This window comes from Aquarana catesbeiana, linkage group LG04, assembly GCF_042186555.1.
Source record: "Aquarana catesbeiana isolate 2022-GZ linkage group LG04, ASM4218655v1, whole genome shotgun sequence".
Taxonomy (NCBI): Eukaryota; Metazoa; Chordata; class Amphibia; order Anura; family Ranidae; genus Aquarana; species Aquarana catesbeiana.
The window spans coordinates 686656817-686677704 of record NC_133327.1 but is presented as its reverse complement, the minus strand read 5'-3'; the positions used below and the strand labels follow the sequence as shown (position 1 = coordinate 686677704).

The window sequence follows — 20888 nt, the reverse complement described above, 5'->3', positions numbered from 1 at the left end:
GGGTCCAGTAGCAGATATAACAGGTTGGGGTGAAACAGAAGCATAGGCAGTAAAGAAGCTAAAGGTGGATAACAAGTGGTGCAGGTTGGGATCAAGTGGAAGAGTAGTTGAGGAACAAGCCAAAGGCCGGTAACGAGTGATAGCGAAGATACGGACAGTAGCAGGAGAGACAAGAGTGAGATATTGCCTTGAGAGAGCACAATAATCTGGCAAACAGAAAGTGCAGAGACATGGCTTTCTATCAGGAAGTTCATGGGAGGAGCAAAGGGTTTAAGGTTCACCAGAAATGAGGAGCAAGACAAGATTGTCCAAGCAATTGTCCAGGAAGTTGTCCATCATCTCAGGTTGCTCAGAAGGAGGTCATAGGTTCAGATCCAGGCTTTGACACACCCTAACATTGCAGAATCTGGCCAAAGCTGGGGCCCACTGAGATTATCTTACCACCACCCAATGGAGGACTTCATGGCTAGCTCTTCCTATGCATCGCCCCACCCCCCCAGCCAGGAAGAGAACGCCCAGACTGTACAACAGAATGGAGATCACCCTACAAAAGGGACACCATCCATGATCCAGCTCCCCCCCCCTCCGCCTGGTCAGCCCAATTTTCCTTCCATTCTATTATGCACCCCCTACACTGACCTGTGCTGTGATTGGACAATCATTTCAGCTAAAACCGGCCAATTGGCTGTGTCCAATCACACACAGAACTCTGTGTACTAAAGAACAGCGATCTGGCTGTTTCTTCTCCCTAAGGCTTCATGTACACGGGGACGTGGTTTACCCTCTCCTGAACGATTTAACTTGACAGATAGCAACCCACGTTTAAAACGTCAGTTTTGCTGCGTTTACATGCCGCGTTTAGCAGCGATTTTCAGCATTTTGCTGCGTTTGCGTTTAGAAGTTTTTTTTTTTTTTTAACCACTTCAATACCGGGCACTTAGACACCTTCCCGCCCAGACCAATTTTCAGCTTTCAGCGCTGTCGCAATTTGAATGACAATTGCGCGGTCATGCTACACTGTACCCAAACACATTTTTTATCATTTTGTTCCCACAAATAGAGCTTTCTTTTGGTGATATTTGATGACCTCTGCGGTTTTTATTTTTTGCGCAACAAATAAAAAAAGACCGAAATTTAAAAAAAAAAAAACAAGTTTTTTTTTGTTTCTGTTAAAATTATTTGTAAATAAGTAAGTTTTCTTCTTCAATGACGGGCACTGATACGGCGGCACTGATGGGCACTGATGAGGTGGCACTGATGAGGTGGCACTGATGGGCACTGATGATGGGCACTGATAGGTGGGACTGATGGGCACTGATAGGTGGCACTGGTATGTGGCACTGATAGGTGGGACTGATGGGCACTGATAGGTGGCACTGGTATGTGGCACTGATAGGTGGCACTCATATGTGGCACCGATGGGCACTCATAAGCGGCAGTAATGGGCACTCATAGGTGGCATTGATTGGTACATATGGGTGGCACTGATAGGTGGGTACTAATGGGCACTGATGGGCACAGATGGGACTGATGGGCAATGACAGGTGGCACTGATGACACTGATTGGTGGCACTGATAAACTGTATTGGTGGCATTGCTGGGCATAACTAAAACATAATGGTGCCAATCAGTGCCCATTTGTGGGCACTGATTGGCACAGATTGGGCACATTGGGCACATGTGGATGGCCATGGGGTACATACCTGGCCATCCACATGTTGCCCCTTTCCCTGGTGGTCCTAGTGGCGATCCCTGGTGGTCCAGTGAGGTGATCTGAGGGGGTGCTGTGCTGATAAACAATCAGCGCAGACCCCCCATCAGGAGAACCGCTGATTGGCTCTCCTCTACTCGCGTCTGTCAGACGCGAGTGAGGAAAAGCCGATCAACGGCTCTTCCCATTGACAGCGTGATCAGCTGTGATTGAACACGGCTGATCACGTGGTAAAGAGCCTCCGCCGGAGGCTCTTTACCAAGATCGGTGGCACACCGCTCCACCGATCGCCACGATGCGTGCCCCCACAGGCGCGCGGCGGCATGTTATCCTGCTGGACGTCATATGACGCCCAGTCAGGATAACGGAACTACTTCCCGGACGTCAATCCGCTATAGGGCGGGAAGTGGTTAAATAACCAGAAATTAAAACCACCTGTAAACGAAACGCGGCTAAACGTGAGTTACCGCATTTAGAAGCGTTTGACGCTTGAAATGCCTCTAAACTCAGCTTCTGAACCCATTTTTTTGCGTTCCAAAAAAAGCCTATAAACGCAACTGCCTAGAAACGACTATAAACGATCCCGTGTACATGTACTGATAAGATAACATGGAGGAGAGTTCAGGAGCAGCTGAAAAAAAAGCCCAACTGCTCCTAAACGTCTGTTTACCAGCAGCAGTGTACATGAGGCCTGAAAATCCCCTTGATTGCCCCTAGATGCTAACCCCTTCCCAGCCAGTGTCATTAGTACAGTGACAGTGCATATTTTTAGCACTGATCACTGTACAGTGGAACCTCGGATTACGAGCATAATCCATTCCAGTAGTATGCTCGTAATCCAATGTACTCGCATATCAAAGCGAGTTTTCCCATTGAAGTCAATGGAAACGAAAATAATTTGTTCCGCATTGACTTCAATGGGATGCAATACCGCATGCGGCCAGAGGTGGGGGGGGGGCGCCGGAGAGCCTCGGAAACGGCCGAAAGGGCCGAGGACACTTCAGCTGACCTCAGCAAACCTCGGAAAGACTTCCTACCCAAGATTTGCCGAGGTCAGCCGTGCTGTCCTCGGGCCTTTCCGTGAAATTCCGAACCCCCCACCTCAGGCCAAAAGCGGTACTGCACAACGCTTTGGCCTGAATTGTGCTCGTTTTGCGAGGCAACACTCGCAAACCCAGTTACGATTTTTAAAAACACAGTGCTCGTATTGTGAAACACTCGTTAACCTCGTTACTAGCAATGCGAGGTTCCACTGTATTAGTGTCAAAAAATGACAAAAGTGTCAGTTAGTGTCAGATTGTCCGCCACAATATCACAGTCAAAATATATATAAATAATAATCAAAATTCCAGTATCTATCCCATAGTTTGTAGGCACTATAACTTTTGTGCAAACCAATCAATATACACTTATTGGGATTTTTTTTTTTTTACCAAATAATAATATTTAGCAAAATACATATTGACCTAAATTGATGAAGAAATTTGCTTTTTTTTGTTTCAATTTTTTTTTATGGGATGTGTTTTATAGCAGAAAGTAAAAAATATTGTTTTATTTTCAAAATTGTCTTTTATAGAGCAAAAAAAAAAAAAAAAAAAAGAACAAAAAAAAAAAAAACCGCGGAGGTGATCAAATACCACCAAAAGAAAGCTCTATTTGTGGGGGGGGGGGGAAAGATCATCAATTTTATAAATTTATTTGGGTGGATTGTTGCATGACCGCGCAATTGTCATTTTTAGCACCGATTACTGTAATAGTGTCACTGTTTCCTGTCAGATTGTCCGCCGCAATATCACAGTCCTGCTATAAGTCGCTGATCACCACCATTACTAGTATATAAAAGAAAAAAAAACAATCAAAATTATAGCATATATCCCATAGTTTGTAGGAGATATAACTTTTGCACAAACCAATCAATATACACTTATTGGGATTTTTTTTTGCCAAATAATAATATCTAGCAAAATACATATTGACCTAAATTGATGAAGAAATTCGATTTTTTTTTTTTACATTTTTTTTATTGAATGTGTTCTATAGCAGAAAGTAAAAAAAAAAAAAAATAGTTTTATTTTCAAAATTGTCTTTTATAGCGCAAAAATAAATAAATAAACGCTATAACTTTTGCACAAACCAATCAATATACACTTATTGGGATATTTTTTTTTACCAAAAATATCTAGCAAAATACAAATTGGCCTAAATTGATGAAGAAATTGTTTGTTTGTTTTTATTGGATAGGTTTTATAGCAGAAAGTAAAAAAAAATATTGTTTTATTTTCAAAACTGTCTTTTTGTTGATGGCACAAAAAAAACAAAAAACAAAACAAAAAAAAAAAAAAAACCCAGGAGGTGATCAAATACCACCAAAAGTTCTATTTCTGGGTAAAAAAAAAAAAAAAGGATATCAATTTTATACATTTATTTGGGTGAATTGTTGCACGACTGCACAATTGTCAGTTAAAGTAATGGAGTGCCGTATCACAAAAAATGGCCTGGTCATAAAGTGGGGTAAATCTTCCGGAGGTCAAGTGGTTCCGATTCCGCCCGCAATTCAGATTGCTCAGGTGTGAAAAGAGCCTAAATCTCCCCCTAATATATATATTTATTTTATATATATATATATATATATATATATATATATATATATATATATATATATATATATATATATATATATATATATATATATATATATATATATATACACATACACACACACACATACATATATATTATATTTATATTTTTTTTTAAAGCAGAGGCCGTAGAGAATAAAATGGTGGGTGTTGCCATTTTTTTTTTTTATGCCATACAATATTTGCGCGGCGGTTTTTCGAACCAATATATATTTTTTTTTTTTTTTTAAGCAGAGGCCCTAGAGAACAAAATGGTGAGTGTTCCAATTTTTTAATGTCACACAATATTTGCGCAGCGGTTTTTCAAACCAATATATATATATATTTTTTTAAGCAGGGGCCCTAGAGAATAAAATGGTGGGTGTTGCCATTTTTTTTTTATGTCGCACAGTCCTCAACCACAAAAGCCATGTTCGCACGTTGAATATCTTGGGAACCCCCAGTAGACATCTTAAGACGTTCTCAGCTCCGCCCACCTACCGCCCCGCCATTGCTGACAACCTCAGCACCTCACACTGGCAATCACAAGCCAATAAAAATTTTCCACCATACAGAGAAAACGAGGAGAATTCCGGAAAATGTGTTTTTTTTTTTTCGCACATCGGCTAATATTTACATTACACAACCCCGAAGGGAACGGTAGAAATATTGTGTCCGTGGCGTCGGTTTAATTACCGCTACACAAAAAGCTGATGAATGGAGGAGCGCAGCGCCGCCGAGCGTTTCTCGGGAACGTATTTCAGAGCTCTTCAATGGAACAAAGAGGCCCCTGTGGGGGAGATTTAATTATTAAAGAGCTTTTTTTTTTTATATGTAAAAATCTTGTTTCTGCGGTTTTCTATACCGCCGGTTGTACTTTATATATTATTCATGGCGGCCGCGGCGGATACCTGCCGTTTATTTCTAGAACAAATTAGAGCTGAATGCGTGTTGCCAATTTTATTTAAAGCCGGCAAGTAGAGACATAAAAAAAAAAAGGGGGTGAGATGTGTTAAAGGGTGAAAATAAAAGGAGCGCAGTAGAAAGTCGGTGTAAGTAATAGTAATATATCAATCATTAGATGTGGCGGCTGCATTCCTTTTCTTTTTCGTCCCCCCCCCTCTGTTTTCACCTGGTGATCTGGCCAGTAACACCCCTCCTACTGTATATTCCTATATTAGAGCGCCCCCCCCACACTCTGGATGAAGGAGCACAGCAGAATTGTCAGTCGGGGGGGAGGGGGATATTAACGGTACTGGCAGATTTAGATACACTAACAAATTGAAGCCAAACTCCAGCTCACAGTTTATAGCAAACTGTTTTTTTTTTTCCTTTTGGGATAAAGGCTTTACATAATAAATAAAAGCGGATCATTGTAAGCACCCCTGTTAGTGTTGAATGGTTTGTCTCATCTGTGTAAACTGGTATGTTCTGCTGGAGAGCTTGTAAAAAAAAAAAAAAAAAAAAAAAAAAAAAAAACACACAATAGACTTGCTGGCTGGATCACCAGATGAAAATAGAAGAAAGGAAGTTTAAAAAAAGAAAACAAATGCAGCCGTCACATGTAAGAATTGGTAATCTGCAATATAATAAATGTTTGTTTTTTGGGTTTATTACCACTCTAATGAGTAGAGGGGCGGGGTCTGCATGTAGTCACATGACCTCTCTTCCTTAGAAGAGTGTTGGATCGGTCTTTGTTGGGTGTTCCGAACGTTTAATTTCTACCCTGGTGTCACTTACCTCGCAGGTGGCGTTCTTCAGGGGGGATGGGTAGAGCACGTTGGTCATTACAGAACTCTGCAACATCGGAGAGTCTCTGGTGTTCAGGAGGAGCACAGAATCTGCATGACCGAGAGAGAAGAGGAGAAAAGAGAGAAGAGAAAAGAGAGAAGAGGAGAAAAGAGAGAAGAGGAGAAAAGAGAGAAGAGGAGAAAAGAGAGAAGAGGAGAAAAGAGAGAAGAGGAGAAAAGAGAGAAGAGGAGAAAAGAGAGAAGAGGAGAAAAGAGAGAAAAGGAGAAAAGAGAGAAAAGGAGAAAAGAGAGAAAAGGAGAAAAGAGAGAAAAGGAGAAAAGAGAGAAGAGGAGAAAAAAAAGAGAGAAAAGGAGAAAAAAAGAGAGAAAAGGAGAGGGGGAGAGAAGAGAGAGGGGGAGAGAAGAGAGAGGGAGAGAGAAGAGGAGAAAAGAGAGAAGAGGAGAAAAGAAAAGAGAACAGAGAGGAGGTGAAAAGAGGAAAGAAGAGAAAAGAGAGAAGATGATAAAAAAGAGAAGAGGAGAGAAGAGAGGAGGGGAGAGGAAAAAAAGAGAAAAAAGAGGGGAAAAGAGGTGAGAAGAGAAAAAAGAGTAGAGAAGAAGGGAGAACAGAGAAGATGAGAGATGCAAAAAGATGAGAAAAGAGAGAGAAGAAGAGAAGAAAAAAAAAAAGAGGATAGAAGAGAGAAGAGGAGAAAAGAGAGATGCCGAGAAAAGGGATGAGAGAATAGAGAAGAGGAAAGAAGAGAGGAGGGAAGAGAAAAGAGAGAAGAGGAGGGATAAAGGGAGAGCGGAGAAGAGGAGAAAGGGAGAAAAGAAAAAAGAACAGAGATGAGGTAAAAAGAGAAGAGAGAAGATGATAGAAAAGAGAAGAGGAAAGAATAGAGGAGGGGAGAAAAGACAGAAGAGGAGAGATAAAGGGAGAACAGAGAAAAGGAGAAAAGAAAATAGAACAGAGGAGAGGTGGAAAGAGGAGAGAAAGGAAAAGAGAGAAGATGATAGAAAAGAGAAGAGGAAAGAAGAGAGGAGAAAAGAGAGGATGGGAGAGGAGAACAGGAGAAAGGGGAGGCGACAAGAGAAAAGAGGAGAGAAAAAGGGAGAATAGAGAAGATGAGAGAAGCAAGACGGGGAGAAAAGAGAGAAGAAGAGAAGAGAGGAAAAAAAGGATAGAAGAGAGAAGAAGAGAGAAGAGGAGAAAAGAGATGAGAGAATAGAGAAGAGGAAAGAAGAGAGAAGAGGAGAGACGAAAGAAGAACAGACAAGAGGAGAAGAGAACAGAGAGGAGAGGAAAAGAGGAGAGAAGATAATATAAAAGAGAAGAGGAGAATACAGAGAAGAAGAAAGGAGAGAAGAGGGGAGAGGAGAAGAGAAAAGAGAGGAGAGAAGAGAGAAGAAAAAAAAAGAGGTCATAAGAAGGGAGAATGGAGAAGATGAGAGAAGCGAAAAGACGAGAAAAGAGAGGAAAAAGAAGAGAAGAGAAAAGGAGAAAAGACAAGAGGAAAGTGGAGAGAAGAGGAGAGATGATAAAAGAGAGAAGGAGAGAAAAGAGAGAAGGGGAGAGATGAAGGTAGAACAGAGAAGAGGTGAAAAGAGAAGAGAACAGAGAGGAGATGAAAAGAGAAAAGAAGAGAGAAAGAAAAGAGAGAAGATGAGATTAGAGAGAAGAAGAGAGGATAAAAGAAGAGAGAAGAGAGAACAGAGAAAATGGGAGAAGCGAGAAGAGGAGAAAAGGAGAAAGAGATGAGAAGAGTACAGAGAAGAGGAGAAAAGAGAGGAGAGAAAAGGAGAGAGAAGAGAGATAATGTGATCTGATTATTTTGGTGACACAATTTCATCAGATGATTTCTACGATTCAGCAAAATAGTAAAATGAAGAAAGAGACCATATTATTATTATTATTATTATTATTATATAAAAAAAACATAAAACAAAAAATAAACTAGCCTGTAAAATAAGATGAATATTACATGGATGGCATCCAGGAGGCTCGGACTTCCGATCGTCCATTTCTCACAGAAGTATCATCATCATCTGTCACTTCCCAGTGTGTCGGATGCCGGCGTCCCCCACTGGGCACTACGGCTCCATCTGCTGGTCACTACATCCCTGCAGAGCTGTAGTGTAATATACTAACGGCTATCAGGGATTTAGTTCCATAGTTTGTCTGGTTGACACAAGTCTATCTAGTGCAACCAAAAGAGAAAATAAATAATAGAATAAACCTCTGTATACAGAACACTAGACACAGTTGATCCAGAGGAAGGCAACAAAAAGCTGATGCTGGGCTTGCTAATTAGAAAGCCTAGCCTACCATGATTTTAAAAGACATTGGGGTTCCCATAGTAGAATATGGGAAGGCTGCAACCAAGACTGCCGATAGCGAATACCACTGGGCCTCCTGTAGGGGGCCCGGGCACACAGGGGGGCCTGGACAGCAAGGAGATCAGTGGCGGGATCATGGGCGGATCCAGAGTCTTGTCTCAGGAGGGGCACTGCCAGAAAATCAGTTTTTTTTCTGGGCAATTTATCGGGGAAACGGCTGGTGTTGGCGCTTCAATCATCCCAGCACAATGGTTGTTACAGCGTTAGGATGATTGAAGCGCATTATTTCTATTATTACATTGTAATATAAAATGAAATAGTTCAACTCACCATAATGCAGAATCAGTGGGAGCCCTGAGTGTGTCACTTGCCACGTCACTTGCCCCACGTTGCGGATTGTCACTTGCCTGCCACCAGATGCAGATTGTCACTTGCCACATCACCTGCCACACCTTGTGGATTGTCACTTGCCTGCCACCAGATGCAGATTGTTACTTGCCACATCGCCTGCCACACCTTGCGGATTGCCTCGTCACCTGCCACACCTTGTGAATTGTCACTTGCCACGTCACCTGCCACACCTTGCGGATTGCCACGTCACCTGCCACACCTTGTGAATTGTCACTTGCCACGTCACCTGCCACACCTTGCGGATTGCCACTTGCCACGTCACCTGCCACACATTGCGGATTGTCACTTGCCACGTCACCTGCCACATATTGCGGATTGTAACTTGCCACGTCACCTGCCACACATTGCGGATTGTCACTTGCCACGTCACCTGCCACATATTGCGGATTGTAACTTGCCACGTCACCTGCCACACATTGCGGATTGTCACTTGCCACGTCACCTGCCACATATTGCGGATTGTAACTTGCCACGTCACCTGCCACATCTTGTGGATTGTCACTTGCCTGTTGAGGTGGTGTTTTGGTTGTCTCTTGCTGTGTCCCAGACTCCCAGACTGAGTCAGGCAGCAGAGAGATAATGTAATCTCTCTGCTGCCTGCCCACTGAGGGCGGAAGTTACTGCAGGGATGCAGGGCTGGCGGAGAGAGATGATCTCATCTCTCTGCTCCCCTGCCCCTGGCTAACTGATTGGCCAGCTTCCAAAACACTGAGTCACCTGGCAGCCCGGCCCGCCCACAAATCGCGCCGCCCGCTCACAAACCGCACCACCTGGTCCGCCGGCTATGTTACCTGCCCGAGGAGCCGCCGGCTATGTCACCCGCCAGCGGAGCCGCCCGCTGTGTCACCCGCTAGCGGAGCCGCCCGTTATGTCACCCGGCCGGCAACAAATTTCTCGGGGGTGGCAATTGCCCCGTTGCCCCCCCCCTGGATCCGCCCCTGGGCGGGATGTGAGGACAATTACAGAACGATGCTCTGTGTCTGTGTCTTTCCCTCCAGTAGCTAAAAGCCGGTTTCTCTCCCTCTCCCTCCTGCCAGCTTTCAATTGCTGGAGGGGGAAACACAGACACAGTGCATCGTTCTGTAATTGTCCTCCCGTCCCGCCGCACTGAACCCCCTCCATGTGATACCAACATCAGAGTCTCCACTATGTACCTGGGACCCCCCCTATCCCCCTTGCAGCGCTGATGGTTTCCTCTTCCACCGGCAGCAGGCAGATGGAAAGTGGAGGAAGGGGCCGCTAAATATGTAATTTGCCGGCCCCTTCTTTTTCTGAATTGATCACAGTGAGCGATCGGTACATATGTCTCCTGTGTCCATTCATAGCTGAAGCAAGGTAAATTGTGTTTACTATGATTCAGTTTACGCATGAACAGGATCCTCTGTCGCCTCTTCATTCATCTTCCGTGCAAATGAGGCTCCAGAGAAAGGGATTGAGGAATCTGTGTCCTCAATTCCTTTCTCTGTCTCAAAGGTGAGATGTAAGGGGTCTGTTTAGACCCCTGATATTTCACCCAACACCCCCTGAACAGCGTTGTAGAAAAAAATTGCAATTGCGTATAAAAATTTAAAAAAATAAAAAAAATAATTTCTCGTATAAAAAAAAAAAAAAAAAAATTGGGAAAATGAATATATATATATATATTATATATATATATATATATATATATATATATATATATATATATATATATATATATATATATATATATATATATATATATATATATATTTTATAATTCAACCATTATATAAATAGAAAGCTGTCATATACTGAGCCCTATACCCATAGTTAATCCAGAGGAAGGTAAAAAAAAAAAAAAAGACTCACTTGATCAGGAACACCGACTCTGCCTCCTGGCATTAAGGTAACCCTTTCGCTGCCAGGTCTGTAGGGAGGAGAGTGGGGTGCCCCCCATTCTGCCCAGTCCATGCGCCCCCACCATCTGCAGTCCCTGGACCGCCATAGCGGGTACCGCTCAGTAGAGGGGGGAGGGACCTGGGCAGACATGCCTCCGCTCTCCTCCCCTTCTACTTGCTGACCCAGAAGCAAAGGGTAAAACTTCACATCTGGGTCCCCGTAGAGCACAGGGGAGAAATCAGGGGCCTTTGGGACCCCCCCGATGTTTAACCACTTCCCATCCAGGCCAATTCTGGCACTTTGCTGTAGAAATCCTCATTTTTTTTTTCTAGAAAATTACTCAGAACCCCCAAACATTATATATGGTTTTTTTTTAGAAGAGATCCTAGGGAATAAAATGGCGGTCGTTGCAACTTTTTATGTCACACGGTATTTGCGAATCAAATTTTCAAATGCGGAAAAATAAAAACAGTTTAAAGAATTAAAAAAAAAAAAAAAAAAACAGTAAAGTTAGCCTGATTTTTTTGTATAATGTGATAGATGATGTTACGCCGAGTAAATAGATACCTAACACGTCACACTTTACAATTGCGCAGGCTCGTGGAATGGTGCCAAACTTTGGTACCTAAAAATCTCCATAGGTGACGCTTTAAACATTTTTTTATAGGTTACCAGTTTGGAGTTACAGAGGAGGCCTTGGTGTAGAATTATTGCTCTCGCTCTAACGTTCGCGGTTATACCTCACATGTGTGATTTGAACACCGTTTACATATCTGGGCGCGACTTATGTATGCGCTAGTTTCTGTGCACGAGCACGTGGGGACGGGGGGGCACTTTAAATTTATTAATTTTTTTTTTTAATTCATTATTTTTTATTTTTTTATTTTTACACTTTCTCTTTCCAAAAAAATGTTTTAGATCACTTTTATTCCTATTTTATTCCTTGTAATAGGAATAGGGCACGACAGGTACTCTTTATGAAGAGATGGAGTCAATAAGACCCCCACATTTCTCCTCCAAGCTGGAAAGGCGTCCCCGGCATTGTTTACATCCCCCGGCCCGGATGTGACGTCATAACATCACGCCCCGGGCCCGCCGAGGGTCATAGAGATGACCGGGGACCATCTGGTCACCAGAAATCTCTATTGCTCAACTTCCGTCGGCGACCGATTCGTTCTCCGGCTCGCTGATCGCAGGGGCGAGCCGGGAGAAGCACCGGAGGGCAGCGGGGAGGGGACATCCCCCTCCCGCCGCCTGTAAGAATGATCAAGCGGCTGAACTGCCGATATGATCGTTCTTACGGTGCACAGAATTGCCGGCCGAAAAAGATGATATCTGGATGATACCCATCACTGCACCCATCATTCAGATATCACCACTCAAAACCATGACGTCACATGACGGCCTACGGGTGGGAAGTGGGTAACTAAAGAGAACCTGTCACCAAAAAATCATCACATATGGGACTTTACTTAGGTTAAAAAAAAAAAAATAATAATAAATTAAAAAAAAATGTAAGTCACACCCAAGCACATAAAATCCCCCCCCCCCCCAAAAAAAAAATTGATCCCCCACATACACGCCCAAGCACGAAAAATTGTGATACACATGTTACACATTGCCGCGCATGACGGAGCGATGGAAAATATAGAGCACTAAAATTTGTCGCCATTTCCCATGCGCACGCAAATTTAAGGTTTGACATGTTGGGTATCTATTTACTTGGTGTAACCTCGTCTTTTATATTTTACCAAAAATTGGGTAATTTTTATGCCATAAAATTTAGACATGTGCACTGCCAAAAAATGTGTTAGTTTTATTCATTTTTTTTTTCCACTTTTCGGGTCACGTTGTGATCGAAATTCGTCAATTCGATAATATGTGAATTCAAAAATTTGAAAATTTGGAAATTGGAAAATTCCAAAATCCGAAAATAAGGAAGAAAATCCGAAAATTTGAAATAATGACTATTAAATTATAGGTATTGGAATTTCCTTTCAAATTTGGCTGTTAGTGAACATAACGAATACGAATTTATCCGAAGTTACAAATTATCACAAATAACAAATGCTGCATCTAAACAAATAGAACGGAATGAATTACTAATAAAAAAATAATAATAAAACATTTTTATTGTTATTTATTATTATTAATTCGTTACGTTCCATTTGTTTAGATGCGGCATTCGTTATTTCGGATAATTCGTAACTTCAGATAAATTCGTATTCATTACATTCACTAACAGCCAAATTCGAAAGGAAATTCCAATACCTATAATTTAATAGTTAGTTATTATTTCAGAGTTTTATCATTTTTGGGTTTTCAAATTTTCAGATTTTTGTTCTTTTTTTCGGATTTTCGTTCTTTTACAATTTTCGTTCTTATTTTTGGATTTTTGAATTTTTGAATTTCCGAAAATTTCCGATTTTTGAATATTGAACTTCCAAATTTTCAAATACTTCCAATTTCCAATTTTCCGATTTTCGATCATTGAATTTCCCAATTTCCAAATTTTTGAATGTTCGAATTTACAAATATTCCAATTTACGAATATTCTGAAAAATTCGTTAAACGGGTTTTCGTTAATTCAGATATTTCCTTATTAAAGAATTTGTCGAAATTTGTTAAAAAACAAATTCGGAAAGAAACGAATTGCACGTGTCTAATAAAACTCTCTTGCATTTCCTAGACCTTTGCGGTAATATCGTGGGACGTAAAAAAAAAATTGGATCTTCCATTATTTAATTCTCTAGGGTGTCGGCCTTCAGAATAGATATCATGTTTTGTGTTTTATGTAATCTTCAGGCTTAGAATAATGTGTGCAGAAAACCCCCCAAAAAACCTAAATCCTCTCTGGCAGCAAAAGGGTTAAAGGGGAGGGGTAAAAGAAGATAAGATATATAAACATTGACACACAGAAATCCCCTCCTGTCCTCCATTACCCCTCCCCCTTCAATACACGACTCATTACCTTCCGAATCCTCCAGACTCCCGATCCGCCATAGTGAGGTTTGGGGGTCCAACGTCCACCCGCAGCTGCCATCTTCAAACATACAGTAAAATCCGGGGGGGAGATTTCCTGCAAGTGACACGTAGAGAGAACATGTGAGATATCTGGACACCGGGGACACCCCTCATCATTGTATCCAACCCGGGAAGTGAGAATGTTACATTGTTACTGCTGACGTCACACACAACACAATCTGATCAGAAATCCATCCCATTGTTTGTAGTTTTGGATGGAGACTGAAGACTTGTCATTGGTCGGGGGGGATTCTTCGCTGGCCAATCAGAGACCTCATTAGGGGGATTTTCCCAATGTCCTGTAGGGAACCGTCCTTAAAGTGACACCAAATCATATCCTTATTCTCCAATAATAATCCATCCTCTACTTAACGATCGTGTGATCTCGTTTTCATTCAATTATTTATCAAAGTGTTTTTCTACCTCCTTGTAATGTCCTTAGTGAGGTCCTGAACCTCTCCTCTTCCCCCTCACTTCTGCTTCTTTGTAATGAGTAGTGAATGTTAGTTGTGGTGATGTATGCGGCTCTATGTACACCACACATCCCATAGTTCATTAGTCCCTAGCCCATAGTCCATAGTCCCACAGTCTCATATTCCCACAGTCCATAGTCCCACAGTCTCATATTCCTACAGTCCATAGTCCCACAGTCTCATAGTCCCATATTTCAATAATCCCAAATCCCATAGTCCACAGACATAGTACCATAGTCCAAAGTCCAATATTCCCATAGTCCACAGTCCATATTTTACAGTCCCATATTCCCATAGTCCTACAGTCACGTAGTCCATTAGTTCCATATTCCAAAGTCCCAGAGTCCATTAGTCCACAGTCCTATAGTCCATAGTCTCATATTCTCATAGTCCCACAGTCCCATATTCCTACAGTCACATAGTCCTATATTCCAGAGTCCCACTGTCCCATAGTCCATAGTCCTACAGTTGCATAGTCCATAGTCCTACAGTCCATAGTCCCACAGTCCCATAGTCCACAGTCCCAAAGTCCATTAGTTCATAGTCCACAGTCTCATAGCCCCATAGTCCCATAGTCCTACAGTCACATAGTCCATTAGTCCCATATTCCAAAGTCCCAGAGTCCAGAGTCCCATAGTCCATTAGTCCCCAGTCCTATAGTTCAATAGTCTCATATTCCCATAGTCCCACAGTCCCATATTCCCTTAGTCCTACAGTCACATAGTCCATTAGTCCCATATTCTAAAAGTCCCAGAGTCCCATAATCAATTAGTCCACAGTCATATAGTCCATAGTCCCACAGTCCCATATTCCTACAGTCACATAGTCCTATATTCCAGAGTCCCACAGTCCCATGGTCCTATAGTGCGTAGTCCTACAGTCGCATAGTCCCACAGTCTCATAGTCCACAGTCTCATAGTCCCATAGTCCATATGCTGCAGTCCCATAGTTTATTAGTCCAGAGTTCCATCGTCCCACAGTTCACAGTCTCATATTCCTATAGCCCCACAGTCCATATTCTATAGTCCCATTGTTCATTAGTGCAGAGTTCCAGAGCGCCACAGTTCACAGGCTCATATTGCCATAGTCCCACACAGTCCCATAGTCCACAGTCCATATTCTACAGTCCCATAGTCCTACAGTCCATATTCTACAGTCCCATAGTCCTACAGTCCATATTCTACAGTCCCATAGTCCTACAGTCCATATTCTACAGTCCCATAGTCCTACAGGCGCATAATTTATTGATCCCATATTCCATAGTCCCACAGTCCATAGTCCCACAGTCCCTATTCCATAGTCCCATATTCCCACAGTCCCTATTTCCATATTCCATAGTCCCTCAGTCCCTATTCCCATATTCCACAGTCCCATATTCCATAATCCCATATTCCACAGTCCCATATTCCTTATTCCATAGTCCCACAAGTGTGTGGTCTGGTAGCATTGCATGTGTATTTATTCAATAGATCTCTTTGGTAGATATTGCCCGTTAGCAGTGATGTAAAGATCTCATAGAGGACAGTCCCAAATTCAATCATCTTAATTTATCTTACAGCTGCAAAAGTAACCGAATGAGGCCATAAAATTGTTAGAGGGAAGTGATGGGAAGTGCTGGCGGGGGGGTTACACTGATCCCCACCACCGATACCGGGGGGCACAAGTTGAAAGTGCTTGAAAAATGATTTTCATTAGATACGGCCATCTCTTTGATGAGGGAATTGGATTTTTGAAAAAAAGACAAATGAAACAAATTGAACCCAAATCATCATAAATGATCATTCTCAGTGGACACAAGATCGATTGAAAGGCTCCAATCTGTACGTCTCTGTGTGTGTGTGGCGGGCACAGATAGCTCTGTCCTTTTTATTTGGGTGCCTGCGTGGTTTTTGGTAAATGCCTGACCATTTCACACGAGCTTCAGCTTGTATAAGAGCAATGTGGACAGCGAGCTTCGATGAAGCATTTGCAGAGCTTTAGGCAAACTTTTAAGCTTTTAAAAGTACCATTCAGCTCCGGTTTGTAAATATCGAACACAGATCCTAATGGGAGTGCTGATTGTCACTTTAAACAAGCTGCTAGCAGGCTTCAGCACCTCATGAAACGTGTTGAAAGCCTGCTGAAGCCTAATAGCAGCTTGTTTAAAGTGGCAATCAGCACTCTTATTAGGAGTGGTCACATGATGAGGAAGTCCTTCCTGCCCCTTAGGGGTATACCCACTTACAGGGTTGTTGGGGGGTTAGGTGAAAAGGGGGTTAATGATAAAAGATGGAGTGTTTCTGATAAATGATACAGTCGCTGTACATTATAACAAGCAAGTCACAGAAATGTCCACGTTAAAGTTCCCGAGGTGTCCTCCTCACACGCGGCGCGACGCCTGGGCGCAGCTCATGAACAGAGAGAGGCTTTTTGCTTCTCATCTTCCAGTATTTTTTCAGGAGTGTAATAGGTCGGAGATTATAGATAAAAACATAATTTGGCACAGAAGGAGACACCGAGCTGGATTTAGGAAAATCATTTTAATGCTCGCACATTACGCCGTCTCTGCAGAAGACTTCATTTTCATACGACATAAAAAAAAACTTCCCATAGATGGCGCTCCGGGGGTTAAAATCAGCTCATTTCTGCCTATTATCCGTCTTCTAGAAGAATCCATGTCTTGTATGTGACATGAGCCGGTATAACAACATATCATCAATACAGGGCTGGGAGGATCGATATCTACACCGGAAATGTGAAAAGATTTATGTGTCTGATATATAATGGGGCGGAGGTACGGACAGGAGGTCCTGATCTTCTAGGCTGCTGGAACTCTAAGGGAAGCGGACTGGGGTACTCCGGAACATCAGGAGCACAGGGGGGACTTAGAGGGGAGGATCTCATTTCTGATCTTTGTTTTCAGTTCCCAGCCATGACATAAGGAACGGACCGCGCTGTCCAGAGTCACAATGACTTTTCTCAACTAGGGTTCCATGAAATTCTAGGGTTGCTCCAAGGATTTCTATCCGTTCTATGAGCAAAGAGCAATTCTGCCTTCCAAATAAGATTCTACTGACCCCAATAATCTTTTTAAGAATTTGTAAGGGGACCACCAATGTAAGGAACATTCTTCTCACTGATCACCAATGTAAGGAACATTCTTCTCACTGATCACCAATGTAAGGAGCGTTCTTCTCACTGATCACCAATGTAAGGAGCATTCTTCTCACTGATCACCAATGTAAGGAACGTTCTTCTCACTGATCACCAATGTAAGGAACATTCTTCTCACTGATCACCAATGTAAGGAACATTCTTCTCCCTGATCACCAATGTAAGGAGCATTCTTCTCACTGATCACCAATGTAAGGAACATTCTTCTCACTGATCACCAATGTAAGGAACATTCTTCTCACTGATCACCAATGTAAGGAACATTCTTCTCACTGATCACCAATGTAAGGAACATTCTTCTCACTGATCACCAATGTAAGGAACATTCTTCTCACTGATCACCAATGTAAGGAACATTCTTCTCACTGATCACCAATGTAAGGAACATTCTTCTCACTGATCACCAATGTAAGGAACATTCTTCTCACTGATCACCAATGTAAGGAACATTCTTCTCACTGATCACCAATGTAAGGAACATTCTTCTCACTGATCACCAATGTAAGGAACATTCTTCCCACTGATCACCAATGTAAGGAACATTCTTCCCACTGATCACCAATGTAAGGAACATTCTTCCCACTGATCACCAATGTAAGGAACATTCTTCTCACTGATCACCAATGTAAGGAACATTCTTCCCACTGATCACCAATGTAAGGAACATTCTTCTCACTGACCACCAATGTAAGGAACATTCTTCTCACTGATCACCAATGTAAGGAACATTCTTCCCACTGATCACCAATGTAAGGAACATTCTTCTCACTGATCACCAACGTAAGGAACATTCTTCTCACTGATCACCAATGTAAGGAGCATTCTTCCCAATTTTTCTTTATTAAAAGTCTTGCAATCAATAAGCATAAAATCACTATATATAATATACATAAATATATACATATTTACATAAATGAAAATAAATATAGCAAATCTACTCTCAAACAAAAAATGACTTTACAGCAAAAACAAAACGCATCATGAACATGTCATTATTGGGGATAATCTCACTACAACTCACACCAATACACCAGACATCTAAACTGTGAGGTCAAGAAACAAACCCGCACCCATTATGCATGCAGCCCTTCTTCAAAAAGAAGATACTAACCAACAAAAGCTAAGGGAGTGAAAGAAACAGAAAAAGAAAAGAGCTCCTCACCCAGAGATGGGCAGTTCACCAAAGGCAGGTCTGATATTCCTTCACGCCCTTTTCCAGACCGCCCGAGGCTCCCTGCCTTTCTCAAGACCCCGAATTTTCCCAACCTCACCCAGAATATCGTGCACCACCACCTCAACAGAGAGGACTTTTTTCCGCAGGGTAATCTGGCACCGTGCATTCCATGTGAAGTAACGGACAACTATACTAACTAAAAACAGTGTATCCAAATCAAAATCCCAGCGAGTCGGGAATGCCCCGTACACCCACTCCGCATAACTCATGCGATAGAAAAAGGGGATGCCTAGAGCCCTCCCCACCCTTTTATACACCTCCATGTTAAAAGGGACACTGCAGCAAAAGTGGTCCATAGACTCCACTTTACCAACACACTCCGCTCTAGGACAATCCCGATCATTCACAGGGCGATGCTTCAAGCTCCCTCTGACATAGAGCCTTCCATGGAAAGCGAGCCAGGCTTGATCCCTAAACTTCAAGGGGATTCTTTCTAAATTGATTAAACACAACCCCTCCCTCATTACAGAGCCTGGGAAATCCCTTAAGGCCAGTGACACACTGAAAGCAGAGCTCAAAATCCTCTTTTCCAGAAGCTTCCTGGGGAGGGACTTGATATCCTCCACTGTCACCTGCCACTGCCGAAGTATTTTCGGACATGGGGCAACATAAGCCGGGAGCTTGCCATGTCGGACTCTCAGACTTTTCACTGGCCCGCCATCTTCCCAGCATCGCAGAAAAGGCCTAAAACAAGATTGAAAAATGCCCACCCATCCCGGCGGGTTCTCTGCTAGCATGTTACCAAGATTGTACTTTAAAAAGAGCAGAGAAAAGAAAACTATTGGGTTGACCATTCCTAGGCCACCCTCCCGCCTAGACAGGCAAGTTACATTGCGTTTGATCAGGTTCAGCCTACTTCCCCATAACAGTTGGAAAAAACAGCTGTACACCCTTGCATAGAGAGATGCTGGCAAGATACAGACGAAGCTGACATATAAAAAGATTTGGACCAGGTACGTTTTGATCAAGTCAACCCTCTCCCTCAAGGAATGCTTCCATTTCTTCCAGCTTGCTACTTTGGCATTGGCACACACCAACCTGCTTTCCCAATTTCGATGACCATAGTCACCAGGACCAAATTTGATGCCCAACACTTTAATTTCCTGCTGGGGCTCTGGAAAGGCATCCGGAAGTTCGAAGCTTTCACCCTCCTCACCCATCCAGAAAACCTCACTCTTTTCATGGTTGACTTTAGAACCAGAAGCCTCCGTGTACTGCTCTATCATAGTGACCACCTCCTGCGCCTCCTCCGTCCCAGAGACAATAACAGACACATCATCGGCATAGGCCAGGACCTTCAAAGGCGGCACACCAGCAATGCCCAAAGGCACCCCACACAAAGATCCACTCTCTAGCCTTCTTATGAAGGGGTCAATTGCGAATACATATAACAGGGGGCTCAGAGGACCTCCCTGGCGCACACCAGAGCCAACCGAAAAGGCAGTCCAACCCAACCATTAACCAGTGGGAAGCTCTCAGCCCCTCTATATAATGTCTTCAGCCAATCTATAAACCTCACCCGCAGGCCGTATCTACCAAGTAGCAAATACAGGTACTCGTGATTGACTATCAAAAGCCTTCGCCTGATCCAATGCCAGCAAGAACTTTCTCCATCCAGCAGCCCTGCATCGTTCCAAAGCCTCCCGGACAACTAAAACCGCTGAAAAGCTACCTTGGACCGAGCAGTGCTGATGACTGGACAACAAATTGCCTGCTACTGACGACAAGCGCCAAAAAGAATCTTTGCCAGGATCTTTCTGTCAACATTGAGAAGACTGATGGGGCGCCAGTTCTCAATCATTGAGGGGTCTTTACCTTTTGACAGAAGAATCACAGCGGATTGACTCATGGAGGGAGGGAGCGAACCCTCTTCTAGACAGCTGTTATAAACCTCTGCTAAAAAGGGAGCCAGAATGGACTTAAAACACTTGTAGAATTCAGCTGTCAACCCATCTGGCCCAGGTCATTTTTTGGTAGCCAGCTTCTCTATAGCATGAACTACCTCATCCACTGAATTTAGTTCTGTCAAATCCATCAAAGACAACGTACCATTTCCCAATCCTGGAGTAGAATCCAGAAAGCTTTCCATCCTGTCCCGACAAAGGTCCTTTCTTCCCAGAAGGTCTGCGTAATATGATCTGAAGATCTCCAGGATCCCTGATCTGGACTTCACCAGGGAACCCGTACTATCCCTCAGACCATCTTAACTGCTATGCCTTGCTTACAGTTCTGGTAAGGATCAGGTGAGTGATATTTTCCATAATCCCTCTCCAGAACCAAGGAGGCATGCCGGTCGTATTGACACTTCCTAAGAAGAAGCTTCACCCCAGAGAT

The 20888-nt window shown here is 42.9% G+C and overlaps 1 protein-coding gene across 1 annotated transcript in view; it reads right to left on the bottom strand.

The window, feature by feature from the left end:
* Positions 1 to 20888, bottom strand: part of ALK (ALK receptor tyrosine kinase) — a gene marked incomplete in the record, with an annotated part of 645074 nt that overhangs the window by 198638 nt on the left and 425548 nt on the right. The window contains 2 exon segments of the mRNA XM_073628762.1: positions 6070 to 6170; positions 13642 to 13749. Coding sequence (XP_073484863.1) covers positions 6070 to 6170; positions 13642 to 13749 — 209 coding nt within the window.